General features: G+C 45.7%; 1 protein-coding gene across 2 annotated transcripts in view; it reads right to left on the bottom strand.

Moving 5' to 3' along the window:
- The window catches only part of foxj3 (forkhead box J3), a 72,691-nt gene that overhangs the window by 8,814 nt on the left and 51,209 nt on the right, over positions 1-12,668 (bottom strand). For both annotated transcript variants that reach the window (XM_018700579.2, XM_018700580.2), the window contains exons 3-7: positions 11,945-12,019; positions 8,870-8,953; positions 7,324-7,425; positions 3,380-3,508; positions 1,288-1,459 (exon numbers count right to left, since the gene is read on the bottom strand). In XM_018700579.2, the coding sequence (XP_018556095.1) occupies positions 1,288-1,459; positions 3,380-3,508; positions 7,324-7,425; positions 8,870-8,953; positions 11,945-12,019 (562 nt within the window). The remainder of the gene's footprint in view (positions 1-1,287; positions 1,460-3,379; positions 3,509-7,323; positions 7,426-8,869; positions 8,954-11,944; positions 12,020-12,668) is intronic.

Raw genomic sequence — 12,668 nt, forward strand, 5'->3', positions numbered from 1 at the left:
TCTCCACTCCAACTATACAGGCTCTGGATTGTCTTTGACAAATTCATTGTGCCGCCGCACGGCTCTTTAACAGACATGACTGGTGCGTGAACATCTGCACACCCACCTGCAATCATCTGAGTGGCGGGGAGTGGTCTTAAGAGGCCCTGTCCTTCACAGCTTTGGCACAGTAAACCTATTTCACTGGAGTGCTTTTAGAGCTGACTCCAGCCCTGCACCTCCACAATCGGCACGTAACACTCACTGCAGGGGTGACAAAGGTGCATCTCTTATCGGCGCAGAAAGCCCATTGTCCAACCAGGGAAATACAGAAAGCAATTAACGCGGCACCAGAATAATAATGCGAGCTCATTACCTATTATCAAAGCCAGTGAATTAGCTCACTGTCTACAGCGGCAGAGTGTGAAATCCTCTAGCTCGATTATTTACGCTTTTTAATTGCTAGAGCTTGTCTGACTAAGAGATTTCACTTTTATGCGCATAAAAAAAGGTAACAACTTTCAACTAATGAAACATAGATGATAGATTAAAGGAGAGGAACTCTGAAAACATTAGCATGAAATGCATTTGATTTGTGAAAGTAGGTTATACAGAGAAAGCTCAGTCTACTTTGCTCATAACCCGCTTGTCAAGTGCTCTTTGTTTATCAGTCAATCAGATTACAAGCAAAAATGCATTTTGTTCTGCAGGGACTCACAGGCTTTTGGAAAGCTGTGCTCTATCCACCACTATGTATTATATCATACAGACGCCCCCATCATTATGACAAATGAACCTCAAATCCAACAGATTTACTGAGGGCTTGGTGCTGCTTGTGACCTCTACCAGTACTCTGATGAAGCACAGCCGCCATGACAGAACATTTCAGACATGACAACATACGGATATGAATTTTCACATAATTTGAAGAATTTGAGACAAGAAGCCTGGTGTATTAATTCTAAATTAACCATAAAATTATGCAGCAACATCTCTTTACATCCCTTAATGAAATATTTAAGACAGGAACTCTGAGTCTGCTTTTGAATATGAAATGAAGCCTTCTGCACATTTCTCTGGCAAAAAAAACGATGAAAATATTCGGTATAGATTTGTAGGGCTAGGGCTAAAGTCATGCCTGTTGAATATCTGCTCACTTCTCAGTAAACTTAATTAGTGGCTAAAGACTCTCTCTAGCCTAAGAACAAACCCACATTAGGAAAATCGTTCTGAGAATCATCCTGTTCTTGATAAGTGAAGCTTAGGCTCTATTAGGTTTCCACTTGATGCTCCCACGAGGCCACTCACCTTGTTGGCTGAAGGACTGCTCAAAAACAGACTTGTAAAGGCTGCGGAAGGAGGCACTGAGATCTTCAAATTCAGAGAACAGGAGCTGCTTGTCCCTGTCTGGCATGTTGTACTGGGACTGGGGCTGCTGGAGGCTCATAGACTGGGACACGGGCTCTGGGTGACTGGTCACCTGGGGAGATGAAGAGATGAAGCTCGAGATTTACAAAAGGGAGCGATACCGAGTGAGAGAAGAAGAAGTTTAATGTTTAATTTGCAAAGGGTTCTGTCAGAGAACTCTGGTTAAGTCTGCAACAGAGACTACAGGGACTACTGATGCTACGAGGAACGCGCTATAAAGTTCAAACACGCACATCAATAATATACATACTTTTCAAAGATACTCGCCACACGTATCTGGTCGTGGAGCCGCAGAAACAGAAAACAGAAAACCTCAAGAATATTTAATGCAAAGTGGAGGGTTTTTAAGTGAATACATGCTGCAAACACACACAAGTCAAATATAAGGATGGTCTGATCCTTCTGGGGAGCCTCTGTTTGTTTCTGTCTGAAGAGGTGTCAGTCACACAACACATGAAGAACAATTACACAAACGGCAACAATCTAGGTCAGTGCTTACCGCCTTGGCTCACACAACATTAAGAGAGCAACTCGAATGGACACAAAGCCAATACTCAGGTGGCCAAGCAAAATGTATTTAAAACAAAATCAATAGCAATATCTCGTACAAATAAGCAGCCATTTTATCCATGTATTTGTGTGGGCAGTCAATGTTATGCACTGCCCCTGGGTGTAAGACAGCAGGCAGTGTTCCCTCCAGCAACGAGTTTGTCTACGAGATTCATCGCAGCAAGGGCAGCGATGCAAAACCATTGCTATTTCACAAAGCGGGCCCTGACCCGCGTCCACTGTGGGCTAGCACTACAAGAGAGGTCGCGTCCAATTTTTTGATCATAACATCTTCCTCTTCCAAGATGTGGGCAGGCTGCTGAAGTGCACGGCTCACAGTCTGGCTTGGGTAAGAGTGAAGAGGTGATAATAAAGCCAGAGTGTTTACTGTGAGCTGCTGCTTTGGCTGTGAGAGAGAGAGAGAGCACATCCATCAGGCTGAGCCGATCGATGCCCAGCGCCTGGAGCAGGGAGCACTCTAGGATGCAGGAGGACCACACCAAAGAGGGGGCATCTCTGGTGGGAGGACATCAGAGGAAGCGCTTCTCTTTGTCTGGCTTCCAGGAGCGTGCACATTTTTCTCTGTTTCCCTTAACCCCCTTCCTGATGTTGTACTCAAGTGCTTGTGCACCCTGAACCACGGTCTATTGCTGTCTATCGCCGGCTCCTCTGAAGAAAACCTCCTGGGGCTTTCTGATCAGATGAAATATGGGATACAGTACACTTTCTAAGTCTGGTAGTGTTTCATTTTACATTCAATTAGTGACTGTGGCTCCCCCGCAGCTTGAAAAATGTGGATGAAATGAGAATTTATCACTTGGCTTTAGCATTTAGTGTTCAAAAAACATCAGTTACACCACATTTATATAAATATCCAGTTATAAATATGAGCTGCAGCATTTACAGAAACCTGAAATATCACAATATAATATCACCTATTCTCCCCCTTAAGGAATGGCGGTAGTGCAGTATATATGGCCACCAAGATGCTAAACTGGCACCTAGGATACTTTGTCTTTGTAACAGTGAATAATTCAGACTAATGGCTGCAAAAGAACCGGAGATCTTCAGCCTTGCGACACAAACCAGGACCAGCTTACATCAATACCAGAGCTGATCTGATCTCTGTCAGGTCTGATCGCAGGAGTAATGTGTGCTTTTTGACAAAAGACAAGGAGTCTGAACTGTGAAGCGCAGGGACAAATGGCACATAGCGCTGCTTTTTAATTGGTGGCTCATCATGCTGCTGCAGATGCTGCTGTCTGCTTAGGTCAACTGAATTCAGGACTGCCGATTCAAGAAGGTTTTTCCAAGGGTACATTTCAGGCTAAGCCCAGAATTTTGGGACATGTGAATACCTCTAAAATTAGTCTCATAACGCGCAGTATTATCTGTGTGAAGAAAGAGTGGTGCTCGGTCTTACCGGTGTATAGCTGTGCACACTGCCCACACTGTTGAGATTGACAGAGGCCAGACTCTGATCAGACAGGCTGTTGTTAAGGCTGCTTCTCGGGCTGTCGCTCCCTTCCTGGTCTGTGTTGTACAACGCCACCTGAAACACACACACAAATACATTGGCTTTCTTTCTCATAGACACACACGTTACTGTTGGCAATGTCGTCTCCGCTCTTGCTGATGGTAAAGCATGTCAGCACTCCTCTGAGATAATAGGTGGTCTATAGTTATAAGTTGCTATAAGATGTAATTTAGTGAGGAAATGTAAAGTCTGACTGTGTGTGTGTGTGTGTGCTGCATGCAATGGCATGTCACAATAGCAGAGCACTTTCATTGTCAGTGTGTGTGTGTGTGTGTGTGTGTGTGTGCGTGTGTGGGAGATGCAGGGTGCTGCTGAACACCTACCACAGTCGCTAAGGGGTTCCAGCTGAACGTGTAAAGGGGACATTCCCATCACTAAAGGTCACATTACTGGCGATGTCAGCCACATCTGCTCACCAAGCGCAAATCCGTTTGGGACAGCTAACAAAGGATTTCAGTGCAGCCGAGACACTGACCTTTCAATACAGCAGCGAAACTAGCCGAAGCACTTCAGGACGACAATCTTAATTATCGTCTAACAAGGTTTAGCCCTCCCGCCCTGCCCAAATAAAGTGCTCCGTCAGACAATTAAGACAATGCTAAGAAGAACGATCCCGATAATGAATATAATGATACCCGCAGAGAATAGCCCATGTGTTGAGTTTTGTATTGTGAGAAAGGAATGGCAGTAATGCACTGATGGTGTTGCAGCAGAAGAGGGCCTGGCATTCTAAGACTGGTGTGTGTGTTTGTGTGTGTGTCCATGACTGAGTGCAGCATGGTGGCTTCTGCTCATCACTGTGAGTGGAACAGAGTGGGCTCTGTGCTCAGCACAATGAGACAGCAGTGGCAGCAGCCGTCAGGCAGGCAGACTGGCCTGGCCCTGCCCAGAGAACTGCCTCTCAGCAGCAGCAGCAGCAGCAGTGGACTGAAGCCTCTTGTCTTTCTGTTGAGCCGCAGCGAGCTACCACAGAGGCCACAAGGAGGCAAGGAAACCCAGGCAGCCCTGACCGCCTTCCCTTCTCTGACTGATTGGCTGACTGACTAACATGCTGGTTCGAATCCAGGACGCACACATGCAGAGTGAGAGTGTCCGATCATATTAAGCTTTTAATATGGAGCTTGGCTCCTGCACTGGTGGAATGAGATAGAAATACGACGATTTAAAAAAAAAAATAAAAAAAATAAAAACGGAGAGTGCAAATGCTGAATCCAGGCAGCACTGTTCTAGGAAGAGGGGTGAGGCTGAAGGAGAGGAGGATGGGGAGGGGGGGCAGTAAGAGAAGCTCATTAGGCAACTCTAGCCTTCCTCCACTCAGTGTGGGCTTGGCTCCAGTGTTCATTAGCGTGAAGGGGAACTCAATGAGCAGCTAAGACTGAAGGCTTAAGCGCGTCTACGAAATCAGCTCTACAATGCTAATCAAAAACAGCGCGCCACAGAAATATAAATGTTATGTGTAATGAAGTCATAAAACAGGCTTTTAGCCTTAAGTCTCTCGCCGCAATCTATTTTTACTCTACTCACCCATAAAGTGTGATTTCAAAACCTCAGTGCTCTGTGGTTTACGCAGACCCCACAGTCCCCCAAGTGAAGACGCCCACTCGAGCACGCACCGTCACAGACGAACACCCAGTCGCATCTCACCCACATACCCAGACGCATGCACAAACATATAACTCACACACACACTCATTTCTACAGCTACAGATGTGCACAAATGTAGGCTAACACAAACACACACACAAAAATACACACACAGACAAAGGCAAGCATGCTCATACAGGCAGGAGCAGCTCCACAGTAAATACTATGTACAGTGTTAGCTAGCAGGCAAGCGAGTCAGAGTTCTATTCTTAGCAGTGAATTAAGTAAAAAGCCAGAGGTGTCTTTTACATGGGGGCCTAATCTGGAGCATGAGACATGGATTATGAAATCAAAGCAAGATTGGCCCAGGTGTCTCCAACAATGCCAGCCAGTGTTCAGCACAATGCCTGCACGCAGGATTGAGCAGACTATGAGAGACATAAGAAGAGAGACGCAACGGATATGAGAAAGAGAAGAGGAGGGGGGGGGAAAAAAATCCAGACTATTCATCAGCAAACACACTTCCAACAATCCCCTCTTTCCCTTCATCATCACACTTCGGTGCCAGAGTTTCATCACGTTCACGCCAATGTTTAGGGCCGCCTCAGAACACAACCTTAAGGTCCTGGAGGACGAAAAGTCTGAGTCTATGTGAGAAAGGCGAAAGGAAAAGAGAGGTGGTAGGACAATCTTGTGAGGAATGTCCGACAGAAGAGAGAAAGAGAAAAGAGATTCTTGCTGGTTCAGTAGTCGTCCTGCCAGCGTCTCCCATTGGTCTAACTGAGAAGGCGGGAATGAGGGAGAGAGACTGGAATAGAAAGGGAGAGAGAGAAAAACAGAGAGAGGGAATTCCTGTGGCTTGGCACACTGCACCGAAAGAGGCGTGGCCTGTCGTGTGTTTACAGTGTAAGACAGTGAGAAACAAGCTCTCTCCGAGGAGACAGGGCCTCAGATCTGTTGCTATTCCACTTTGTCTTCTGTTCACTTTAGCACCGTAACAAGTTTTTATTTTGTCACAATCGAGTGAACAAAAAGAGACAAATCAAAAAAATTCTTTTCATCAGCTCTTGCAATCGCACAGTAGTCGTGTTTTGTGCTGTTTTAATGTCTTCTGCTTGTTGCTCTTACGAGTTATTTGACTGGAGGTATTTGATGGCAGGAGTCCAGACGCTTAACTGTCAGCTCTTTACATTAGGGCCTCATTATGTAGTCACTGCTGGTGAAGACTGGTGCTGTGGCAAGTGCTTGTTTGTAGCAATCAGAGAGGAAAAAGGGTCATCTTCCTCCACACTTGGGCCCGTGAATCTGTCTGCCACAGAAACGTGAAAAACTGCATGTTCTCTACGGAAACAGCCCCTAGCTAAGTGTCAGTGGCACGCTCGTCAAAACAAGCCGAAACACTCGGTAACATACTCTACATACATGTGCTCACAAGTTGTAGCACACGCCGACATATGCACGCACACACATCAACTCCTCTTTCCTATGAACACCCCTGTTCACATTAAACCGTTTTTTTGTAAAGCTTGCAGCAAATGAATAAGCGACTCTTGTAGGCTTTTTAAAAGTACTCCTGAGAGCTGCCCCCACTGGGCCCAGAGGATGAGAGCTTAAGGTTAAAAAGCCTATTTAAATTTCAGAGTGAGCGGCACACTCACAGCTAACAGCTAGCAGTCCCTGTAGCTTTGCTCTGTGATGTACAAGTGTTTCCAAGCTTTTACACATATTAGGAAAAAAAAAAAACTACAGAGAGCAGACGGAGGCAGCAGCAGGGGTGGTCACCTGTAGTGTGGTAGCAGAGTAATGTGGTCACAGGATGAGAAACACGACTCTGGGCGTCAACCTCCACTACAGGTGCGAATACAGAAACCCCATGCAGCGTGTGGAGTATCCCATTACAAGTGTGCACGGGACTGTGTGAGGTCTATCAGGTTGCAAAGCGCCTAGTATCAGTATGAGCATCATATTTCCGTGCTGGAGATAACAAGAGCCTGCTGCCTGTTGTTGTAGAGGAAAAAGGCGCTGCAGTGCAGATAGTTGTGTATTTTGGTGTGGGTTGCATTGCAGAGAAGCTTTAGGCACAGGAGCGTGTGCTTGTGTGTGTGCGTGTATCTCCCCTCCACTAGAGTGCTCCTCTCTCTGTGGGGAATAGTGCTGTAGGTGGTTGGAGAAGTGGGTGGGGTCAGGGTGCAGCCGTGTAGCCAGGTGTGTGTTGGAGCTGGAGGCTGGATGGCTGGCTGTAGTACCTTGTTAGTCACAGTGTTGATTGCCAGCGTTGGAGAGGCACTTCCAGAGATCATACACTCCATCCCCAAAGACTCCGACTCCAGGCTGTACGGCGTAGAAGCCTGTGGGGGGTTGGGGGTGGGGTGTGGAGGCAGACATAAAAAAAAAGGGAAAAAAAAACATTCAACATTATCCAATTATCAAACACACGAGATCCCACTGCAGGTTGCAGGGAAAGACCTGTATAATGTTTGTGACAAATCTCCTGCTTAGACCAGATACACATCCATCTGCCAGATACAAAAAAATAAACCACATTATTGTCATATTGTCATATAAAGGAACAACACCTTTATTTAGGTCACATTTGAACTGTGCTCTCTGAGAAGATGGAGACAGACCCCATCCCCACCCTCACCTCACCTCACACACATATACACTGACACACAAACACACACGCCCTCGTCTTGCCGTATAGGCTCACTGTTGGGCAAGATAACTCTGCCATGCCTGTCTCCCAAAACTGCTTACTGTAAGAGGATTGGCTGCCAACAATACCATTTTTAATTCATGATAAACATAAATGAGATTTCACAAACTCTCAATTTCAGTGTCTGAGACTCTTAATGGAATGCCTTGTAGGCAGACCGTGTCTAGAGGGGGAAGGGTGAGCACGGCGCATGTGTCCTACAGAAAACACACTCCTCACTCGGTGCGTTCTTTTGTGTCATGCTCAAATGAACAGAACTGCATCAGGAGAGCTTTACTTGAATCTGCTGGCAGAGCTGCATATTAAAGACAATGTACTTTTCCTGTACTGCTGCATTTCTTATACACAAAATCTCAGCTAGGGAGAAGCTTTTTGGTGAACGAATGTGATAGTATTTTGAGTCTGTGGGGCGACTACATGAACAGCATGTTAAGTTTTATGTTGTCTCCGTGCTTGTCGTGTGTTAGCGTGCGTGCACGAGTCTGCCTCGCCAGCTTAACGCAATCCTCCCTTCCTCGTAGCCTCTGGTCAGCCACATTGTGAGGAAGGAGGAGACGGGAGCCCACTAAGTCGGGATGCCCCAAGGGCCAGGTCAATCTGAGCGGCTTACTAAAACCTGTGCAGCTCCACGTAACGCTGGACGAAACTCATCCATAATTAAAGACAAAAGCTACCGCTCTGAGTAGCTCGGCGCACACAGCTCTGCATTAATTGATGTTTGTTAAAAAAAGTGAGTGCAGAATGTAATGTATGTAATGGCTGCCTAGGGCATAGTTTATTAATAAGGAGCCCACTTCATGACAGGCTAGCGAAGCAGCATGGAGAGGCAGTTACATAAAGTCTGGATATGAACTCCTACTGAGTCTGTGTGTGTGTGTGTGTGTGTTTGCATGTGTGTGACTGCATGTGGTAGAGAAAGAGTGGGAGAAAGTGGGAGAGGAAAGAGGGCAACAGGAAAAGAAAACTGAGGCAGAAGTAGAGAGTCAGAGGCACAGAAAAATACTGAACCAAGGCTGAAGCTTTAGCAGAGGAACAGCATATGTTTTCTATGGGTTTTCTACTCCAGTCGCACTCACCCGCTCTCCAGACCGCGGCCTCTTCTTTGGCCGTGTAGGCAAGGCATCCTCCTTTGGGTTGGTGTCGATGGCCCAGTAAGAGCCCTGCAGACAGAGGAGAGGAAAGGACCTGTGAGCTGATAAAACACAACAGATTGCTTCCTCACGTGACATCCATGGGATGTTTGCGCTGCACTGACACATTTCCTCCCTGGCATTGACAGGACACAACACATCAGATCTTAATTTGGCAACTACCTGCTTTGGTCCAACATTATTAAAAAACCTCTCTGCTAAAGTCTGTCAGCCAAGGCCTTTATTTGAGCTGATAGCTGTGAGTTTGTGCAGCATGTGGGTTGGCTTTGTTAGTAAGAAAAGCTTGGCTCTTCCTCCTCTGTGGCTGCTCCTCAATGAGAGGCTGGTGAGGGCAGCTGGTGGTGGTGAAATGCTAAGCCTTTCCTGAAGCTGTACTTCCTCAGCCTCAGGTACTGAGTCAGAGCGCCGCTGCCAAGGATGAAGGCTCCACAGTCTCAGCCCAGGAATCGAGGCAGTGCTAGGGCTGCCGTGTTGCTTTCTTCTTTCTGAGGCTAATCAAGGAAAGAACTGTTGGGGCTGGCTCCTGGGCTGCAGCTAGCAATTCCACAACCAGGATGCATTATTTATCTTTGCATTCGGCCCCATTTAATTTATTTTTCAATGGTGTTCCTCCTCGAAGCCAACAGGAGCGCAGCTTACAGTTGTTAAAAATGAGATTTTTACCCTAAGGCCCTGCAAGTTCTGAATTTATTTTTAATATTTCATATGACCCTCGATAAAATCTCAATTGTCAAGAGAAAGTGAGATCAGGACCTTTAAAATTACTTCCTTAGCAGAGAGAATAATTGATATTTCCATAAGAAATTCTCTGAACAACAAGGGAGGCCATAGAACAAGCTGTATCTCAAGTATCTATACAATAACGGCTGCATACACAATGGCCTGCTCTTGTTAAAGCCAGCAAATTCGTTATTTTCACAGCTCACACGCACCCCTGCTGCAGTTGTTAAAATGAAAAGCCAGAGTTGGCCTACATTCGTCAGGGGGTTAAAATTATAAGTTTTAATATGTGCGAGGCTTTGGGGTCAATTAACATTTTCCTCAGAGGGAAGAATAATTCACAGCACAATCAACCAAAGATGAAGAAACATCTCGTTCTGATGTAGGCTACAGCAAAATGCAGCAGAAACCTCATTACACTCCCCATGTTCTGTACAAAGGGCTTCAGCTAACCAATGGTATGCAGAGGTGAGAGACACTTCTCTACATGTGAGCCATCTCTTTGTTACGATTCAGGGGTTAAATGCAGGGGTGCAGATGCAGATGTTTCAAAATTAGGAGTCACAGAGACAAAGCCAGGCTGCATGGCGTTTTTTCTATAATTAGTTGGGGAAGAACATTTTAAGTTGAACCTCATGGGAGGGGAGTTTCTGCGTTTCCCTTCACCCACCCCCAGAGAGTTGGCAGGAAAAAAGAAAAACATATAAAGAGTCATTAAATTATTCACAAATATACTGCAATATACTGTAGCTATGCCAAGCGAAGTGTGTCCATGGAGTCTGGGGCAACAGCACAGCAAAGCCACAGTATTCTCTGCAGTCATAAAACAAAAGGCCGCTGTAAAGATTTAAAAGAAAAAAAAAAAAACAGATCGTGATAACAGATGCACCCTGCCTGGTCTCCTCCCGTAAATGACGCAGCTCATTTTCATACATCAACATAAATTATGTCATCAAGTTCCCCTTTTGTGTGTAAATATAGGAAGGACAAACACAAAAAAAGTACATGGATTATCCTGGCAACTTCAGGCACAGACGTAAGTCCAATTAAAATAAAGATTATTAACGGTAGCCTTCACAGGCTGCATCTCTACCTCCGAGGTAGATAGGGTGTGTGTACGTACAATACCAACTGTCATCTCTTACACCATCTCGGAGTGAGAGACAGACAGAGAGCGACATGACTCTCCTATCTCATCCAGCCAGCAGTTCTCATATTCCTGCCACATTACAATATTGATGCAACATATCAAGAGCGGCTAGCGCCTCTTTGAAGTTGTCTTCGGGGGGGAAGGGAGTGAGGAAAATTCCAAATTAAACATTAAGGATGCGAGCATGTTGGCCATGCATTTGGAATGGGATCCATACAGCAATAGATTATTTTGTATTTAGTGGAGCAGCTCCCAGGAGTGTCAATATCAGAGGATTACAGCAAAACATGAAATTAGCATTCAGTCCCCATCCTCTACACAGCTAGGCGTAGCTCTTCATGCATGTGTCGGTGTGTGTGTGCGCGCGCTTGTGTAATTATTTGTGCGGTTCCCTAAGCATATGTAGCGTATGCTCTGACAGTGCTGGGATGAAATCTGGGTTAGGCTACATATGGTTAGACCTATACACACCATCATACTAAATATAGGCCCCATAGGCTCCTTCTTCATGAACTACCCAGTGAATCGGGGGACGCCACTTATCAGGTTGATGTCGCTAGAGATTGTGGAGTAAATCGGGCTGAAAAAGCAACTGTAGGTGGTCCAACTGAGACTCAAATGCCAAATTAACATGTTGGCCTATACATTCTTCTTTTGCAGAGAAGAGGAATGGGAGACGGGGAGCTGAGCAGGGAGCAAATGAAGTCAGTTTCTTTTTACAGACTAGGCCCAGCACCTTGAGTAAATTCCTCAGGGATGCCAGATTCTGGAAATGACCTGACTTCTACCCTGTTACAGCCCCATCTCTTTCTCTCCTCACCCACATCTGCTGTCTGCGCTCATCCAAAAAAAAAAAAAAAAAAAAACTAGTCTATCCTTACATTTGAAATGCAATTCTGTGGGGGTGGGAGGTTCATAATAGATTACAAGCATGCCATGCATTTCCAGACTGTCAGAGTCCTGGCAGCCACTCCTAGGTAACATTTTTTCTACCAGAGACAGGATGATACACACCAAAAAAAATGTTGTAACATTTAAACAAAACTCGACATATTCCTCTATTTGTGTTTCGTTTATAATCACATGTATTCTTCTGTGTCTATAGTAAAATTGTTGTTTGAAAGTCTCACCTTTCCTGGGTCGTCTTTGGAGCGAGGCACTTTGAGAAAACATTTGTTCAATGACAGATTGTGCCGTATTGAGTTCTGTGGGGGGAAAAAACAGAGAGAGAGAGAGAGAGAGAGAGAGACAGAGGTGGCAAGGTGAGTGAACACATATCAAAAATCATCTTACACAAACAAGCCTGTAGTACTTGAGTGTGAAGAACATCACTGCCAGTAGCAACAAGGGAACACAACTTGGTGGCATGTATCATTTAGGTTTAGTCACAGCCCCTGTCATCGAGGTCAGCTTGTTTCAGTGGCATGAGATCTGGCCTACAACCGTGCCCAGATTTCACTCTACACACATATACAAGAGCTCAATCTGTGTACGGAGCCATCAGGAAGCAATATCTTTCATCAATGTCCAACAAACTGCATTCTGGTTGCACAACATATCAAATTCTACGGGTGCCAAAAATAGGAGCCAGAAGGAATCCCACACTGGGATGGTTGCTGATACCACGGCCTGATATTAATTAATGCTTCAGCGGCCTCCTGTGGGGGCAGGAAATAAATTATGTAGATCATTCTGAAAGTTAACTCATTACAGTGTTACAAGCTACTCCACAGGCGGTGAAGAGGGGAGGTTCATCCAGCTGCCTGATTGGGGGAGGCGAGGCGAGCTGAAGTAGCCACAAGGGCCGGAGAGCGACGCTCCAGGCCTGGGTTAACCAGCCACAGCAAGGCCCTC

Source organism: Lates calcarifer, linkage group LG20 (genome assembly GCF_001640805.2).
Source record: "Lates calcarifer isolate ASB-BC8 linkage group LG20, TLL_Latcal_v3, whole genome shotgun sequence".
NCBI lineage: Eukaryota > Metazoa > Chordata > Actinopteri > Centropomidae > Lates > Lates calcarifer.